This window comes from Vulpes vulpes, chromosome 14 (assembly GCF_048418805.1).
Source record: "Vulpes vulpes isolate BD-2025 chromosome 14, VulVul3, whole genome shotgun sequence".
Classification (NCBI taxonomy): domain Eukaryota; kingdom Metazoa; phylum Chordata; class Mammalia; order Carnivora; family Canidae; genus Vulpes; species Vulpes vulpes.
In genome coordinates this window covers 78,673,371-78,692,144 of record NC_132793.1, presented here as the reverse complement: position 1 = coordinate 78,692,144, position 18,774 = coordinate 78,673,371, and the positions used below count along the sequence as shown (strand labels likewise).

The 18,774-nt window shown below is 34.3% G+C and overlaps 1 protein-coding gene across 18 annotated transcripts in view; it reads left to right on the top strand.

The window, feature by feature from the left end:
- Positions 1-16,659, top strand: part of POLK (DNA polymerase kappa) — a 72,224-nt gene extending 55,565 nt beyond the window's left edge. For 13 of the 18 annotated variants that reach the window (XM_025998292.2, XM_072736987.1, XM_072736992.1 and 10 more), the window contains 8 exons: positions 231-355; positions 1,974-2,140; positions 4,629-4,661; positions 8,848-8,944; positions 10,887-11,058; positions 12,835-13,764; positions 14,657-14,699; positions 14,877-16,659. In XM_025998292.2, the coding sequence (XP_025854077.1) occupies positions 231-355; positions 1,974-2,140; positions 4,629-4,661; positions 8,848-8,944; positions 10,887-11,058; positions 12,835-13,764; positions 14,657-14,699; positions 14,877-14,961 (1,652 nt within the window). In that variant the 3' untranslated portion in view covers positions 14,962-16,659. The remainder of the gene's footprint in view (positions 1-230; positions 356-1,973; positions 2,141-4,628; positions 4,662-8,847; positions 8,945-10,886; positions 11,059-12,834; positions 13,765-14,656; positions 14,700-14,876) is intronic. The other 5 variants (XM_072736985.1, XM_072736990.1, XM_072736993.1 and 2 more) reach the window with 1 other exon arrangement.
- Positions 16,660-18,774: the final 2,115 nt, after the last annotated feature.

Here is an 18,774-nt window from a genome sequence, read left to right as displayed (position 1 = left end):
TTTAAATATTCTTCAGTCCTGCTACCACAATAACTATACAATTCCTTTTCCTAAAATCATATTGAGCCCTAGGAAGATAGGTAGTTACCAGATGTTACTTTTAAATTACTATTTCACATCATTTCAAGCGTTTTGCATTCATTCACCTTTTCTTTTTCTGTATTGTAATATCATATTTTTAAATGATACCTGTCAACTTCTTTGAGTCAACAGAGTTCTCTTCTTTTAAGGCATTGCCCCAAATACAATGTTAGCAAAAGTATGCAGTGATAAGAATAAACCAAATGGACAATACCAAGTTCTCCCCAACAGACAAGCTGTGATGGACTTCATCAAGGACTTACCCATTAGAAAGGTGAGATTTTGTATAATATTTATATAAAATATAATTTTATTTATATTTAAACATAAACTATATAAGCATATATACATATACTGAAGAGATACTACTTAGAATGGTAGTAATAATTATTTGCTGGAAAGTTTTGAAACAATAGGTAACAAGAAAGAAGTGTAATGGATATTTGAATTTGGATTTGAAGAAATCTTTCTATGAAACCCTAAAATTGAGGTTTAGGAAACTTGCTGCCAAAAAGTTTTAAGAAAGGAATAGTTGAAAGACTTTTAAGTGTACCTCTGCCAAGAAGAACAGAAATAAAAAGAATACTTGTGGGGATCCCTGGGTAGCTCAGTGGTTTAGCACCTGCCTTCTGCCCAGGACGTGATCCTGGAGTCCCGGGATCGAGTCTTGCATTGGACTCCTTACATGGAACGTGCTTTTCCCTCTGCCTGTGTCTCTGCCTCTCTCCCTCTCTCTCTGTGTCTCTCGTGAATAAATAAATAGAATCTTTAAAAAAAAAGAATACTTGTAAGACTCCTTTCAGCTATAACTTAATATACTGAGTTCTAAAGTCTACATTGCTATCAGATTAGTAGGTTTGATAATTCAAAAAGATGATGTAGAAATGTAATTGATTTTGGCCAAAAAAAAAAAAAAAAAAACCCCAAAATACTTTACTATCTTTAAATGGTAAAACGAGGAGTTATAGAAAAGGTATGTTTTATTATTTTTTACAGCTTGTAGATTTTTTCTGCAAACATACACTTTTTTAAAAACAATAATTTCACTATACTCTATTTAATGGTCTGGGGCTTGACTTTCTCATATCATCTATAGGAGTGAATTTAAATAAACATTTTTCAATGCTCAGAAGAAAAGCTATAACAGAGAATGTATGATCACTAAATAGTTTAAAATATGTATGATATAGCTATAAAGCAATGTTTTCCAGTGTGTTTTTCAAGATATGAAATAGGTAAATCCATTAAATAAGGTTCTGGGTTCAAAGAACTTTGGAACATACCAGCCTTAGTGATTTTATATTTGAGAGCAAGCAGCTGGGGCGACAGGCAGTGGGAGAGAGAAAAGCAGACTCCCTGCTGAGCACGGAGTCAGATCAAGGGCTGTATCCCAGGACCCTGGATCATGACCTGAGCAGATAGTTAACAGACTGAGCCACCCAGATGCCTTTTTTTTTTTTAATTTTTATTTATTTATGATATTCAGAGAGAGAGAGAGAGAGAGAGAGGCAGAGACACAGGCAGAGGGAGAAGCAGGCTCCATGCACCGGGAGCCCGATGTGGGATTCGATCCCAGGATCGCGCCCCGGGCCAAAGGCAGGCAGGCGCTAAACCGCTGCGCCACCCAGGGATTCCCCCCCCAGATGCCTCTTTAATGCTTTTTAAAACTATCTGAAATTTAAAATTTAAAATTTCCATGCAACACTAGTTTAGGAAATGTGCCCAGAAATAAAGTAGTTTTCCAGTATGACTTGTGAAAATGGTCACATTATTCCAATAACCTCTTATAACCCAATAACCTCTTATTGGTTATAAAAGGTATAATGATATTACATATCTGTTCTTGCCTTGATGTAAAACTGTATTAATGATAAATATTGACTCTTTTCTAGGTTTCTGGAATAGGAAAAGTTACAGAGAAAATGTTAAAGGCACTTGGAATTATTACTTGTACAGAACTCTACCAACAGAGGGCATTACTTTCTCTTCTTTTCTCTGAAACATCTTGGCATCATTTTCTTCATATTTCCCTGGGTCTAGGTTCAACACACCTGGCAAGGTATCTATATGTATAGTCATTCTGTTTTTTCTTGATCATTTGGTGAAATAACAGTTTTAACCATTGACATGGAGGCTATGGGATAACATGTTTTTTGTTCGTTTTTAAAGATTTATTTATTTATTCCAGAGAGAGAAAGAGTAGGAGGGGCAGAGGGAGAGGGAGAGAGAATCCTCAAACAGACTTGCAGTGTGTGAGGCTAATGCAGGGCTTGATTCCAGAACCCCAAGATCATGACCTGAGCTGATACCAAGAGTCAGATGCTCAACTGACTGTGCTACTCAGGAGCCCCTATAGAATAACATATTTTTAAAAAAAATTTAGACTAGTTCATTCTAGAATATAATTTTTGAATTAGAATTAAAAGATTGGAGGTAGGAGGAAAGGAAAAGAAGAACAAAGAATCAGTGTTTGGCTGTTGGCTGTAGCTATTGATTAGGTAGACAAGAGGAATGATGAGTACTTTCTTTTCTGTACTTGCCTTGTGTTTTGTTCAGAATGTAAGACTAGTTAGTGGTGGTCTGATTGTTGAGGAAAGAAAGGTGCTCATATCCAGAATTTACCCTGTATGCAAGGGGATTTAATGATTCTTTGAAAGCCTTCATGAGTTAGCTACATTTCTTTTCTTTTGTAGACTTGTAAATGATTGGCTGATTCATTCAATACTGAATACTTATTAAGTATTGTTCTAGGCACTGGAAAGAAGAGTAGGAAATAAGACAAAGTCTTGCCTTCATGGAGTTTGCAGAATAGTGTGGCGGAATAAGCCAATGAAGAAAGTAAGGCCGAATAAGGGAGCAGAAAATGACTTGGGGAATAAGAGTGGGGTTGGCAGCCATGATCCAGGGGCAGGAACTTGAAGGGGCCACCACACAAAGATGTAGGAGAGGTCCTGTGATTCGTCCCTGCTGCTCTTTCACCTCGGTCTTAAAAAGAAGATCCTATAGCTCGAAGGGTACACTGTTGGAAGTGGGTGAAAAGAAGGGAATTTTTTAAAAGAATGGGAATTAACACTGGACACTATTTTTATAATTTTATCATCATCCTGTCAGCCTGCCCTCAAAATAATTCCTTTATATTCTTATATTTAAAGTAAGAGAAAACAGGAAGATTACTGAGGAGGCATAAAAATAAGTTTGATAAAATAAACCTGCTAAATCTTACAGAGAGGTTGCAAGTACTGCTTTTCTCATCTGTCTGTGCTCCTCATTCTTTTTTTTTTAAGATTGTATGTATGTATGTATGTATGTATGTATTTATTTATTTATTTATTTAAGACACACACACAGAGACACAGGGAGAGGGAGAAGCAGGCTCCCCATGGGAAGCTCCATGTGGGACTCAATCCCAGAACCCCAGATCCACACCCTGAGTTGAAGGCAGATGCTCAACCACTGAGCCACCCAGGCATCCTGTATGCCCCTCATTCTTAAGCTCATAGTTAGCTGACTTTGATCTTGAGTGGCTATAATGGAAAGATCAAAGAAGGAAATCACACGAGTATAAATAATCTAGTATTTGGAGGTAATGGGAAATAAAACTTTCTTCTTTAATCCCAGAATTATCCTCTTTTTAATTTCCATAGTGCTTAAAAACAATATGGTTCTTGATACAACATGGCATGTATTAACCTCTGGTATTTAAAGATGCAGGTGACACTGAGAAGTGAAATTCATGGGTAATTTATAATAATGTAAAAGAACAAACCTCCCTTGCCTTCTGTGTACCTTCTCTATTCCAATATTCTGCTTTATTTTTTAATCTGTAATACTTCTAACCTTCTGACATACTCCATATTTACTTCCATCTTGGTTTATTTATCTCCTTCCACTAGGATACAAGTTTCTTACGGATAGGAACTTGGTCTGTTTTGGTCATAACCGTATACCCAATGCCTAGAATAGTACTTTATTCCTAGTAGGTCTGTTGAATATGTGGAGAATGTCATGTCACATGTCATTTCAGCTTTTTAGTTTCAACTACTTCTATCCAAACAGCTAGAATTCAACCAAACTAGATGGTTCAGATTCCGAATCCCCATCCTAATACTGTATCCAAATTCTGAGGGTCTCTAAATCTATAGTAAATAGCTGTAGGACAGCAAAGTTAATATTCTAAGCCAAAAACTAAGTAATTGATACTTAATTATATCATATAACTGCAAGCCATTACAGTACTCTTATTGGTTTTTATAAGTTGTGGTTTTTATATTCACACTTTTAATAGAAGTAGTTTATAATCTCAACCTATTTTCAGATTTGTTCTCTTTAATAGATATAGACTTGATTAATTAGCATCTATCTCTTTTTTGTTGATAGTTTTATTTTGATATTTTAAAAACTCATTGTTTTTCCTGATATATAAATTTTAACCAAAAACATTAAAGAGATCCTTAAGTGATAATTGAGATGTTAAACCCTCTCACTTGACTAAAGAGAATTAGTCTTTGAGAAAGCAACAAAAACTTTTTTTTTTTTTTCATTTCAAGGGATGGAGAAAGGAAAAGCATGAGCGTTGAGAGGTAATGTTTTATTATTATTTATTCATAATTCATGTTATTTTAAACTAATTTTTTATATTTTTAGTAAAATATCACTGAGATGGAAAAATCTATTTGCAAACCAAATGACATTTTTCAGTAGTTGACATTACTAACCTAAGTATTCCAGTACAATACTTTATTATCTTTGCTTGCTATGCTCTCCGTGGGTAAAAAATTTAACTGAAGTAATTTTTTTTAATGTTGGTTTCCTCCTATTCAATGAAAACCAAGCATCTCTGGATTCTAAATCTTAATTTCTAGCTTTGTTTATAAGAAAAATTACTGAGTGTTATTTGGGAAATTTAAGAAGGGACCACATAAATTCTTCCTAAAACTCTTCAAATGTTGGTCAAGTAGTAAGATATTGATGAAAGTGAGCTTACAGGAGTTGTAGTTCAATGGTTTACAATCTTGTTTGGAAAATAAATGAAATCTTGACGAGACTGTTGTTTTCTGAAATATGTCATTGTTTGAGAAGTCCCTAAATTATTTCCTCCAAACACCGAAGTTCCACTGTGATAGATGTTTAAGAACCACTGATCTAGTACAAGGTTGTGTTCCTTTTTCACATACATTATTTTTTTCGAGTTTATTTATTTACTTATTTAAAGAATTTTTTTTTTAATGTTATTTATTTGACAGAGTGAGGGTGAGCAGGGAGAGCAGCAGAGGGAGAGAGAGAGAGAAGCACTCTCCCGGCTGAGCAGGGAGCCCATGTGGGGCTCCATCCCAGGACCCTGGGATCATGACCTGAGCTGAAGGCAGATGTTTAACCTACTGAGCCATCCAGTCGCTCCTTATTTATTTGTTTTTAGTAACCTCTCTACCTAGGGTGGGGCTCAAACTCATGACACTGAGATCAAGAGCCAACTGAACCAGCCAGGAACCCCTCACATACACTATTTTTAATCAGAAAAGTTGAATTACTTTTACAAGGCAACATGATCAGTAAATGACTTTGAAAACATTGTTGTTTTAGGCTGTGATTTACATAAAAGGAAAAGAGGAGGAAGAAGATTCCAAAAGTGAGATAGTACTGCCCTATTTAATGAATTTTTTCTTCCATTTTATCTTTTGTTATTGAGAACATTGCTTAGCATACAATAATATTAACTATATTAATATTTTTAAGAAAGGGCCAACAGAATGGGAAAAGATATTTGCAAATGACATATCCAATAAAGAGTTAGTACCCAAAATATATAAAGATCTGATACAACTCAACACCCCTAAAATGAATAATCTAATTAAAAATGGACAGAAGACATGAATAGACATTTCTCCAAAGAAGACATACAGATCGCCAACAGACACATGAAAAGATGATCAACATCACTCGACATCGGGGAAATACAGATCAAAACCACAGTGAGATCCCACCTCACACCTGTCAGAATGGCTAAAATCAACAACACAAGAAACAACAGATGTGATCAACAACAGTTCCATATGTTACTCAGTATTCATCAAATAGGTATACTCTAAAAAAAACAAATAGGTATACTCTAAATCAGCATCACCTATTTCACCCATTCCCCTACCCATCTCCCCTCTGGTAACCCATCTGTTTGTTCTCTATAACTAAAAGTCTCTTTTTTCATTTTTCTCTTTTTTTTCCCCTTTGTTTCTTAAATTCCACATATGAGTGAAATCATACAGTATCTGCCTTTCTCTGACTTTTGCTTAGCATTATACTCTCTAGATCCCTCCATGTCTTTGTAAATGGCAAGATTTCATTTTTTTTAAATGGCTGAATAATGTTATATGTATTTACATACCATAACTGCCTTATCGATTCATCAATCAATGAACACTTGGGCTGTTTCCATAGTTTGGCTATTGCAATAAACATCAGGGTGCATATACCCCTTTTCAAGTTCTTTGGGTAAATACTCAGTAGTGTGATTACTGTATCATAGGGCATTTCTATTTTTAATTTTTTGAGGAGCCTCCATACTGTTTCCCAGAGTGGCTGCACCAGTTTGCATTCTCCCCAGCAGTACAAAAGGGTCCTTTTTTCTCCACATCCTTGCCAACACTTGTTGTTTCTGAGTCTTTGATTTTAGCCATTGTGATAGGTGTGAGGTGATATCTCATCTTAGTTTTGATTTACATTTCCCTGCTGAGTGATGTTGAGCATCTTTTCATATGTCTTGGTTATCTGTATGTCTTCTTCGAAGAAAGGTCTATGTCTTCTGCTCATTTTTTAATGGGATTATTTGGTATTTTGTATCGAGTTGTCTCATTCTTTATATATTTTGAACACTCACTCTTTTTCAGACATGTTATTTGCAAATATCTTCTCCCATTCTGCAGGATGTGTTTTGGTTATGTTGGTTGTTTCCTTTGCTGTGCAGAAGCTTTTTATTTTGATGTAGTCCCAAATAGTTTATTTTTGCTTTTGTTTCCCTTGCCTTGGGAGACATATCTAGAAAGATGTTATGACCAATGTCAGAGAAATTACTGCCTGTGCTCTTTTCTAGGATTTTTATGACTTCAGGTCTCATATTAGGTCCTTAACCCATTTTGAGTTTATTTTTGTGTATGGTATAACAAGATGGTCCATTTTCATTCTTTCACATGTAGCTGTCCAGTTTTCCCAACACCATTTGTTGAAGAGACTTTTTCCCATTGTGTATTCTTCCCTCTGTTGTTGAAGATTAATTGACCATATAATTGTGGGTTTATTTCTGGGCTTTATCCTCTCTTGCATTGATCTTGTATTTATTTTTGTGCCACTACCATACTGTTTTGATTACTATAGCTCTGTAGTGTAACTTGAAATCTGGAATTGGGATACCTCCAGCTTTGCTTTTCTTTTTGTAGATTGCTCTGGCTATTTGGGGCCTTTTGTGGTTCCATTACAAACTTTAGGTTTGTTTGTAATAGTTCTGTGAAAAATGCTTTTAGTATTTTTTTTGGATTTTATGTAAATTCAAGTTAGTTAACATATAGTGTATTATTAATTTCAGGAGTATTATTTAGTGATTCATCAGTTGCGTGTAATACTCAGTGCTCATTACATCAAGTGCCCTTCGAAATGTCCATCATTCAGTTACCCAGTCCCCACCTACCTTCTCTCCAGCAGCCCTCAGTTTGTTCCCTATAGTTAAGAGTGCTATTGGTATTTTGATAGAGATTGCATTTAATCTGTAGATTGCTTTGGGTAGTATAGACATTTTATCAAAAATTGTTCTTCCTGCCCATGAGAATGGAATGTCTTTCCATTTGTTTGCGTCATCTTAAAATCTTTTACAAATGCTGTGTAGTTTTTAGAATACAGGTCTTTCACCTCTTTGGTTAGGTTTATTCCTAGGGATTTTATTATTTTTGTTTTAATTACAAATGGGATTGTTTTCTTAATTTCTCTTTCTGTTGGAAAATTAGTGTATAGAAATTCAATGGGTTTCTGTACATTGATTTTTGTATCCTGTAATCTTACTGAATTCATTCATCAGTTCTAGTAGTTTTTTGGTGGAATCTTGGGTTTTCTGTATATGGTATGGTGTTATTTGCATATAGTGAAAGTTTTACTTCTTCCTTACCAATATGGGTGCCTTTAATTTCTTTTATGTTGTCTAATTACTGTGACTAGGACTTCCAGTACTATGTTGAATAAAGTGGTGAGAGTGGACATCCTTGTCTTGTTACTGACCTTAAGGAAAAGGCTCTCACTTTTTCCCCATTGAGTATGATGTAGCTGTGGGTTTTTCGTATAAGGCCTTTCTTATATTGAGAAATGTTTCCTCTAAACCTACTTTGTGGGGAGTTTGAATCGTGATTGGATGTTATACTTCGTGAAATGCTTTTTCTGCATCTATTGAGATGATCATATATTTTTATCTTTTCTCTTATTGATTTTTTATCTCTTTATATGAGATGATCATATGTTTTTTATCCTTCCTCTTAGTGATGTGGTATATCAGACTTTAATTAACTTAAAAAAATATTATAGATAAAGCAAATATACCTTTGCTAATTAGACTATAAATGGTCTTCAATTATTTAGGTAGATTTTTAGATGTTTTTAATCATATCTTAGTTCATCTGAAAATTTTATTTTGTACTACAGAAAATATAACTTGATGCTAGGCTGTTTAAACAAACTATATCATTCCTAAATTACAGTTTACTCTATGCACCAAAATCATTCTTGTCTTTCTAGGACATTCAGTGAGATAAGTAAAGCAGAAGAACAGTATAACTTGTGCCAGGAACTTTGCAGTGAACTTGCTCAAGATCTGCAGAAAGAAGGACTAAAGGTACTTTATTTTAATGTGGTATTTTTAGATTTTTTTAATTTTTGATAGTAAAATGCGACCATAAAGGAAGAGTTAGGTTTTGCATTTGAGTACAAACTGAGAAACATTAGAAAGGAATATTCCCATCCTCAGTAGAGACAAATTCAATTCTGACCCATAATTGAGGCCTATGATAAGATCATTCAGTGAAGAAGCAATGTACAAGGGTGGGCTGGCTCCAGACTAACTCCAGAGTTATTACTACTTCAGGAGTACATTTGAATAAGTTCAAAATCAGTTATACTGATATTAGAGAATAAGACAAAGTTAAGGATGTCTCTAGAACTTTATTTGCTTATTATAAATTTCTTTCCTACCATACTTTAATGTTTTTCTCTGGTGGACAATGACTTTCTAGAATAGGCGCTTGGTTTCAGGGCCTAGTTTCATGTTGTTTAACACATTCAGAACAAAACCTGGAAGGCTTTAAATTTCTGTTTTATAATCTTTACTCAAAACAGTCCATATTTAATATTTTTCCAAATTCTGAAACCATAGGTGGAGTTACTACAAAGTGTGATACAAAGGTATTCAAAAGTTATTACAAAAAAATAAAAAAACCAGTAAAGGTTATTACAAAGAATGGAACATCTATATATTTCTTTTTTTTTCTACCTCCCTTCTGCATACATTTCTTATAACTCTTCTCTCTTATACCTTACGTAGAAAGAGTTGATTTAAAAAAAAATTTTAATAAACCTGTAATTTTAGAATCATTTAAGATTTACAGAATGTAGTAAAGATAATATAGAGAGTTCTGATATACCCAGTTTCACTCATTATTAACACACTATTTTAGCTATATTGTCATAGTACATTTGTCAAAGCTCAGAAATTGACTTTAGCATATTGCTATGACTAAACTCCAGATGTTATTTGGATTTTACCTGTTTTTCCATTAATGCCCTCTTTCTGTTGCAGGGTTCAGTCCAGGGAACCACATTGCATTTAGTTGTCATGTCTCCTAATCCCCTTTAATCTTTAACAGTTTGTCAGTATTTCCTTGTTTTTCATGATCTTGATGTCTTAAGGAGTATTAACCAGGTATCCTGCAGGGTGTCTTTCCATCTAGGTTTGGCTGATGTTTTTCTTATGATTAGACCAGGGTTAAGGATTTTTAGAAAAAATACCAGAGGTGAAGTGTCCTCATTACATTCTATCAAGGTGTATGGTAACTACAAGTTATCACAAATGATACTAACCTTTGTCACCTAAGTTGGTGTTTCCTAGGCTTCTGAACTGTGAAGTCACTATTTTTATCTTTCCATATTCTGTTCTTTGGAAGTGAGTCAGTAGGTCAGCCCACTCTCAGAACTTCCAGAAGGTAGTAAAATATTTTTTATTTTAACCACTTTTAAGTTACAATTATGTGCATATGGTGCAACCATCACCACTGTGAATCTCCAGAGCTTTTTCATTATTCCGAACTTAAATTCTGTATCCATTAAACAGTAACTGTAAAGGGAGTTCTTACATGTAAGTGGGTTAGCATAGTATTTGGCATATAGTTGGCACACAGTAAGCGTGAGCTATCTGCAAGACCCTTTCAATGGAGACCTCTTTAAGAAGCTTTTTTTCCCTCTCTTTTTAGGTACTGAATTCTAAAAGAGACTTAGTAAAAAGAAAAATGATCACTTCATGTTGCCATTTATATAAAAACTTCTTTTATAAAAACTCATTTGAGTAGGGGAGTAATAATTATTGGCTAAAATGGAATTTTTAAAATAAATTACTTATATATCTCAATTCTTTTGGATAGATTTCATTACCATGTTTTATAAATAATTGATTATACTTCTATAGTATATGTATATAAGATATCTTTCTGATTTTTTTCTAAACTACAAAATAACTATTTTCTAGAAGTTAGAAAACTGTATATTACGTATTCTGTTTGTTACAGGGTAGAACTGTTACCATTAAACTGAAGAATGTAAATTTTGAGGTAAAAACTCGTGCATCTACAGTTTCATCTGTTGTTTCTACTACAGAAGAAATATTTGCTATTGCTAAAGAGTTGCTAAGAACAGAAATTGATGCTGATTTTCCACATCCCTTGAGATTAAGACTTATGGGTATGACTTTTCTTGGTTTTTTTTCTTAAATCTGCTAGACTTTCCCAAAGAAATCAACTTGGGAAGTATTCTGTCCTTCATTTTATTTCTTAAACATATTTAGGAGGTTGTACCTATACTTCCATTTTTCTTAATTCTTAGAACCTGATGTATGTGAAACCATGCTCATTAATTTAATTCCCATAAGAACCAACTGCAGTTATTCTTTTCCTTGCCACTTACTGAAATTCTTGGGACCACGTATGTTTCAAAATTTAAAACTTTTCAGATTTTCTTTTTTTTTTTTTTTAAGATTTTTATTTATTTATTCATGAGAGACACAGAGAGACAGAGAGAGAGAGGCAGAGAACCAGGCAGAGGGAGAAGCAGGCTCCATGCAGGGAGCCCAATATGGGACTTTATCCCAGATCCTGGGATCACACCCTGAGCTGAATGTAGACGCTCAACCACTGAGCCACCCAGGCGTCCCTCACACTAATACTTTTGTAGCAAAACAAGAGAATATTCACACTAAGTTGGAAAGACTCTAAATAGCCTCATATCAATTCAGTCATCTTATATATATTGCTTATGATTTTCAGAGCTTTTTAAATTTCAGAATTACAGACATGGGATTGTCACAATACAAAACCATACCTACAGCCACAATGGAAACAGATAAACAAACCAACTTCCTAAAGTGAACTGGGTGAGAGGATGTACATGGATAAGCATTCCAGATGCCAACTTTACTGCTAAGACTGAATCATTAGCTATACTTCCATATATGAAACATAGCACACGCTTGTAATTGGTTGAATAAAGTATGTTGATTAAAAGAGCTAAATAGCAGATGTTTATAATAGCTTCATTCATAACTGCCAAAATTGGGAAACAACCAAAATGTCCTTCAGTAGTAGGTGAATGGAAATTGGGACAGAAAATGGAATATCTTTCAGTGTGTAAAAGAAATAAGCTATCAAGCCATGAAAACACATGGAGGAACCTTAAATGTATGTTATTAAGTGAAAGAAGCCAATTTGAAAGGTTAAATACTGTGTGGTTCAAACCCTATGACATTCTGGAAAAGACAAAACTGTGGAGATAGTGAAAAGATGAGTGGATGTCAAAGATAGGGGATGGAGAAGGGATGAATAGGTGTAGCACAGAGAATTTTTAGAACTGTGAAGCTATTCTGTATGATGCTATAATGGTGGCTACATATCATTAAGCACATGTCAAAGTCCATAGGATGTACAACACCATGAATAACCCTAATGTAAACTATGGACTTTGAGTGTTAATGTTGTGTCAACACAGATTCATCGTTTGTAACAAACATACCCCTCTGGTGCAGGATGTTGATTGGAGGAGGCTTTGCATGGTGTGGGCAGAGGATATGTAGGACCTCTGTACTTTTTTGCTCACTTTTGCTGTAAACCTAAAATTGCTCTAAAAAACAAAGCCTACTGGGAAAAAAGAGCTAGAGTGTGTGAAGTTGACTCCAATTAGTTGGTATTTAATGGTATCTTATGTCAGATATTAGTTGAAAGACATATAATCATGCCAACTCCCAACAGATACTATTTAGTGATATCCAGTTTGATAAAGGAGAGTAAGTTTCATGCAAAGTACTTATTTTGAAAAAGCATACTTTAATTCAGAAAATACGCAGTATTGCTTATTTTTCGCTAAACATACTTTTGTATATATGTCATAACAGTATTATGCAAAATATTTTTATGGATTATAAGTGAATTGGCTTTGTTACAAAATTAATTGTGGTTGATTTTTTAGGTGTACGATTATCTAGTTTTCCCAATGAAGAAGACAAGAGACACCAACAAAGGAGCATCATTGGCTTCTTACAGGCTGGAAACCAATCTCAGTCAGCCCCTAGGTGTATACTAGAGAATACTGACAAAGATCAGTTTCTAAAATCTTTAGAAATGTCTCATAAGAAGAGTTTCTTTGATAAAAAGCGATCAGAAAGGAAATGGAGCCACCAAGACACATTTAAATGTGAAGCTGTGGATAAGCAAAGTTTACAGACATCACATTCATTTCAAGTTTTAAAGAAGAAGATGAACGAGAATCTCGAAACATCAGAGAATTCAAATAACTCTCAGATATTTACTTGTCCCATTTGCTTTAGAGAGCAAAGAAGCATCAGTCTAGAAGCCTTTAATAAACATGTAGATGCATGTCTTGATGGACCTTCAATCAGTGGAACCTCTAACATGTTCTCACATTCACATGCTTCCTCTACAGAAGTTAACAAGAAAGAAAATGTATATCCTTCTTTCTCACAGAGTGAGAAACAGGATTATGAAACCCATCAGAGGAATTCAGAAATCAATTTTATAGAGCTACCAGAGACTGAAGATAACCCAGCTAAAGCAGAAAGTGTAGATGCTTTAAGTGATAAGCACAGCAAAGAGGAATGTGCTAGTCTTCCAAGTAAACCATTTAATATTGAGAAATGTTGTCAGAATTCTTCCTCTACTGTTTCATTGGAAGATATTGCGTCATTAAGTCGGCAAGAATCCTCCCAGCCTTATTTACAAGCTCTAGTTTGTCCTGTTTGTAACCTAGAACAAAAGACTTCAGATCTTACCCTGTTCAATGTGCATGTGGATGTATGCTTAAATAAGGGCATTATCCAGGAACTGAGAAAGGATAAAGTTAACCTAGCTAACCAACCCAGAGAAAACACCAAAAGTACTGGTGAGTTTGCAGTCTTTTTTTTTTATTTTTTCAATTTTATTTAAATTTAGTTAATTAACCTGTAATATATTATTTGTTTCAGAGCTAGAGTTCACAGTCATTTTAAAGAAAGTGATTTTCTAAGACTGTTTTATTAAAATAAAATTGAGATTGTTGTTAAATTTAAAGCACGTACTGTTAAAGGGATAGGTTGTGTACACTGCCATTTAGGGAAATGTTAGTTACCTTAGCATAGGTTAGAATTACCTGAAGCCATTAGATTTTAAATTTGGGAAGACTATTCTGGGCTTGATTTAGCACAGAATGAACTCAGAGGTTGAGGGAGCTGGGTAATCTAACCAAAGGCAAAATTCCTATAGAATAAGTAAGTCACAGGGATAAATGGTACAGCATAAGGAATATAGTCAACAGTATTATAATAGCACTATATGGTGACAGACGGTTCCTCCATTTGTGGTGAGGATAAGCGTAATGTATGAACTTGTTGAATCTCTGTGTTGTGCACCTAAAACTAATATAGCATTATATCTCAACTATACTTCAATTTAAAAAAAAAAAAAGAAAGTCCTTCAGAGAACTTTTGCAAGGAGTGGTAAATAACTATAATCACACAGCCAGAAAGCCTCTCTAACTTGTTTTTTGGTAGTCCAACTGAAGACCAACTTCAAAATTAAAATTAAAAAAAAAATAAATTAAGAGAAATACTAATAATATAAGTAAATTACAAAGAAATTATGCAATAAAGTTAGTTTTTGATGTGTCTCAATATGAATTATATAGTACTAAAGGAGTTTTTATTATCTCTAATCAGTCAGCTTTAGCTTTTTATACAGCATTTTAATTATTTCATGTTGTTCATTATGGAATTTCTTGACTTTTTCTTCCTCTAAAGATAACTCAGGCAGAGTGCAGAAGACTGCAACAAAACCAAAAAGGTATGGCTAATTTGAGTTTTAACTAAGCTGGCTATAAAATTGTTATATTCTTAGGTCTAATTTATAGATGTTGAAATTTGTTCTTATGAACCAAGTAAAATTTTAAAAATCAGTGATTTGTAAAACATTTTAAAAATACCTTCCTGCATTTTAACTGTGTGTTCTTTTCTATTTCAGGCCGGGATTGATGACAAAGTACTCAGCATCAAAGAAAACAAAACCAAACAATTCCAGACACACTCTTGATGTATTTTTTAAATGAACATTGAACATTTTCTCACTGAACGTTTTATTGATAGAAACTTGTTATTTTATAATCAATGAATCTTTTCTTCTTCATTAAGTTTATGGATTCATGTAGTGAAAGGCAAGTGCAATAATTCCTCCCCAAATGACATTTCCTTTATATGAACTTGGAATATGTACTAATTAACTTCTGCAAACACCTTTGGGATAACCGTGAGAATTTCACTTCTATTATATATCAATCAGAAATTGGTCCTGTTAGAGATAATTTTAAAATGAGAAATTAGGAATGGAATCAGAAAGTGATTTGTTTCTTTATCATGTTTTATAGTGAATATAAAAACATATTTTTAAAAATATATTTATAAGAGCTCTCAAACCTAGTTTAGCATAAGAATTTTTCAGTACTGAGCCACCTGGGTGGCTTAGTGGGGTAAGGTTAAGCATCTGATTCATAAGGGGTTCTGAGATCAAGCCCTGCATGGAGCTTTGTGCTCAGTGGGAAGTCTGCTTGAGAATTTTCTTTCTCTCCTTCTGCCCCTCCTCCTGCTCATGCTTGCACTCTATCTCTCTCTTTTTCTGTGTCAAATAAATTTTTAAAAATCTTTTTTAAAAAAAAGAATTTTTTAGCACTGAGCCACTTTATTGGTACTGGACCAGTATATTTGTTTCAGTAACTTCTACGACTTTGTATATTCATATTTTAGCTCCTAGTATCTTCAGATATCTCATGAGCATTCATAATTAAAATTTATCATAAGTTCTATGAAGACTATTAGCTTGGCAGAACAAGGATGAAGGTCTTGTTACCTTCAGGAAAATAGTATCAGAGTATTATTTTCTGTGTTAAAAGAATTGTTTAAAATAGGATTATCCATTTGATTTTTTTTTTTTTTTACTTAGAATTCCTTTAGTTTATGAGTAAGCACATGGTTCACTTTAAAAAATATTTAGTCTAAGATTCAAAGCAATTAAATTTCTTTGTAGGTCTTTAAAATGGTGGTATTTCATTTCTTGAGAATATCTTTTATTTTACTTATATTTCTATCATATTTTTATTAATATTTATGAAAGAAGACAGTAGCTTCAGTAGTTACTCCAAATACTTTTGTGCTATTAATACAATTTTTTTTTCAAAAAACAATTATTTAATGGAAACATGAAGATGGAAGCCATTTTCTTTTACTCCTTTAAGGAACTGAATTTTTCGTCTCTTATATTTTTGTTTTTTCTTTTCCTACTTTTCATATTTTATAGCTCATTACCTAAATTTATGAAGACATAGTATTTTAGGAATAGGTTAAATTAGGATCTTACACAGCCTTTGGCCAAAGTGGTAACTTGACTTGAAATTCCTAGATTGTTTAAAATTAGGTTTAATATTTATTAGCATGCCCAGTCTTAGGCCTAATATTATCATATGCTATGGTGAATTCAGAGTTGTAGAGCTGTGGGTCTTGTGTGATTTGTGTATCTAAAGTCTACAAAATCAAGTTCAGTGAAGTACTGATTTAATGCATTGAAAAGTTAACAGCATCATATTTAGTTGTTCCTGTCTTGCCTCAGGTTTATTTTTATTGCGTTTTCAACTTTAGAGTAAATGGGAAATTATTTTCATTTAGATGATTCATTTAATTGAATGTTATTTAGTAATGTTTAATAATAATTTAAAATAAAAGTGGATGTGTTTAATTGATCTTTTAACCAGTAAAAATGGTTTCCTTACTTTTCTGCTCTTTTCCTACTTCTGATTCTTTCTCTTTGATCCTCTTTGCCCAGAATTCTCTCCATATTCTTTTCTGTTTAATCTAATATATCCAACTCATCTACTTTTGTTTTTGTTACTGTTATTTTTGGTGAGTAAACCAATAGAGTTTTATTAAGTGAGGATACAGAGAAAGCTCTCAGAAGTGAGAGGGGTCCCAACAGGCTTGCCCCAACTCACATATTTTGTATTATGATTTTGCTCTGGGGTATTTTTAGGAAGTACAGCAAAACTACAAAGAACAAGCATCTATGATCTTACCTACTCAAAAGGTGAAAATACAGGGAACCACCTGGGAGAACATATTTGTGACATAAGTAACTTGCCCAAAACTGGTATCCAGAATGTATAACCTAGAAGATATAAATGACTCCTATATATTAGTAAGAAAAAGACAAATAGCCAGTAGAAATTTGGACAAATGACTTTAAGTGTCACTTTACGTAAAAAGAAATCCAGACTGCTGGGAAACATGAAAACATTCTCAGCTATATTAGTCATGGGGAAACGAAAAATAAAACCACAAAGAGGTATCATTACATCCCTACCAGATTCATAAAAATGAAAAAAATCCAAAGTTATTAAATTTTGGTGATGATATGGAACAATGTGAACTCAACTTTGAAAACAATCACTTTAGAAAACAGTTTGCTCTTCTTCAGTATGTTTGAAGATGTGTACATTTAACAACCCAACAATTGCACTCTTAAATAAACTCCTTTGCTGGTTATCTTCCATTTGTTTTCCAGATTTACTCTTGACCCTTGACTCAGCTTTATGTCCAGTAAGGGGCTGTGACAGTGGGAAACCTACAGATTTCAGGGAGAAAAGAAGATGAAGTTGGGTATTTTATTCCCACATGTACCTTTTTATATGATCATCTAGAGCTGGTTAGGTCCCTTCAGTGGGACCTGTTCTCTACTCTCTCCTCTGGTTTGTTTTTTTTTTGTTTGTTTGTTTGTTTTCTATTTATTTATTTATGATAGAGAGAGAGAGAGTCAGAGACACAGGCAGAGGGAGAAGCAGGCTCCATGCACCGGGAGCCCGACGTGGGATTCGATCCCAGGTCTCCAGGATCGCGCCCTGGGCCAAAGGCAGGCGCCAAACCGCTGCGCCACCCAGGGATCCCTTTTTTTTTTTTTTTTTTTTTTTTTTTTTTTTTTTAGTTTTATTTATTTAAATAATCTTTGCATCCAATGTCAGGCTCCAACTCACAACCCTGAGATCAAGAGTCACACGCTCTTCTACCCGACACAGCCAGGTGCCTCCTCTCTTCAGGTTCTGATAATCCTTTCCTTCCCTCACCCCTTCAGCTTAGGGGTAGCGACAGAGCATTGCTCTTATTAGTTTTGGGGTGCTGCAGTATCTCTTGTGGTTTTCTCACACCTTTGTAAATGGCCTTTTAAAAAAACTCATCTAGGGATCCCTAGGTGGCGCAGCGGTTTAGCGCCTGCCTTTGGCCCAGGGCGCGATCCTGGAGACCCGGGATCGAATCCCACATTGGGCTCCCGGTTCATGGAGCCTGCTTCTCCCTCTGCCTATGTCTCTGCCTCTCTCTCTCTCTCTCTCTGTGACTATCAAAAATTAAAAAAAAATAAAAATAAATTAAAAAACTCATCTCAAAATATAATTTTTCCTTCCAGAGCCCTGATACAATGTCTCGGGAAAACTACTGAACACGTTCTTTAGGAAGTATGTACAAGAATGCTCCTAGCAGCACTATAATAGCAAAAAATGGAAAACAAATATTAATTTAATTCTACCATTATATATTCATATATATTCGAGGAATAGAATTCGGTACAGTGGTAAAAATGAAGGAAATAGCTAATCAGAAAGTAGAGGAATATCATTGGGTGGTTCAGTCAGTTAAGTGTCTGACTTAGTTTCAGGCCATGATCTCAGGGTCCTGGGATTGAGCCCTGCAGTGGGCTCCCTGTACAGGAGGGGGAGTCTGCTTATCCTGCTCCCTCTGCCCCTCCCTCTACTTGCCTGTGCTCATGCTCTCCCCCTCTCCCTCCCTCTCTGAAATAAAATCTTAAAAAAAAAAGAAAAGAAAGTAGA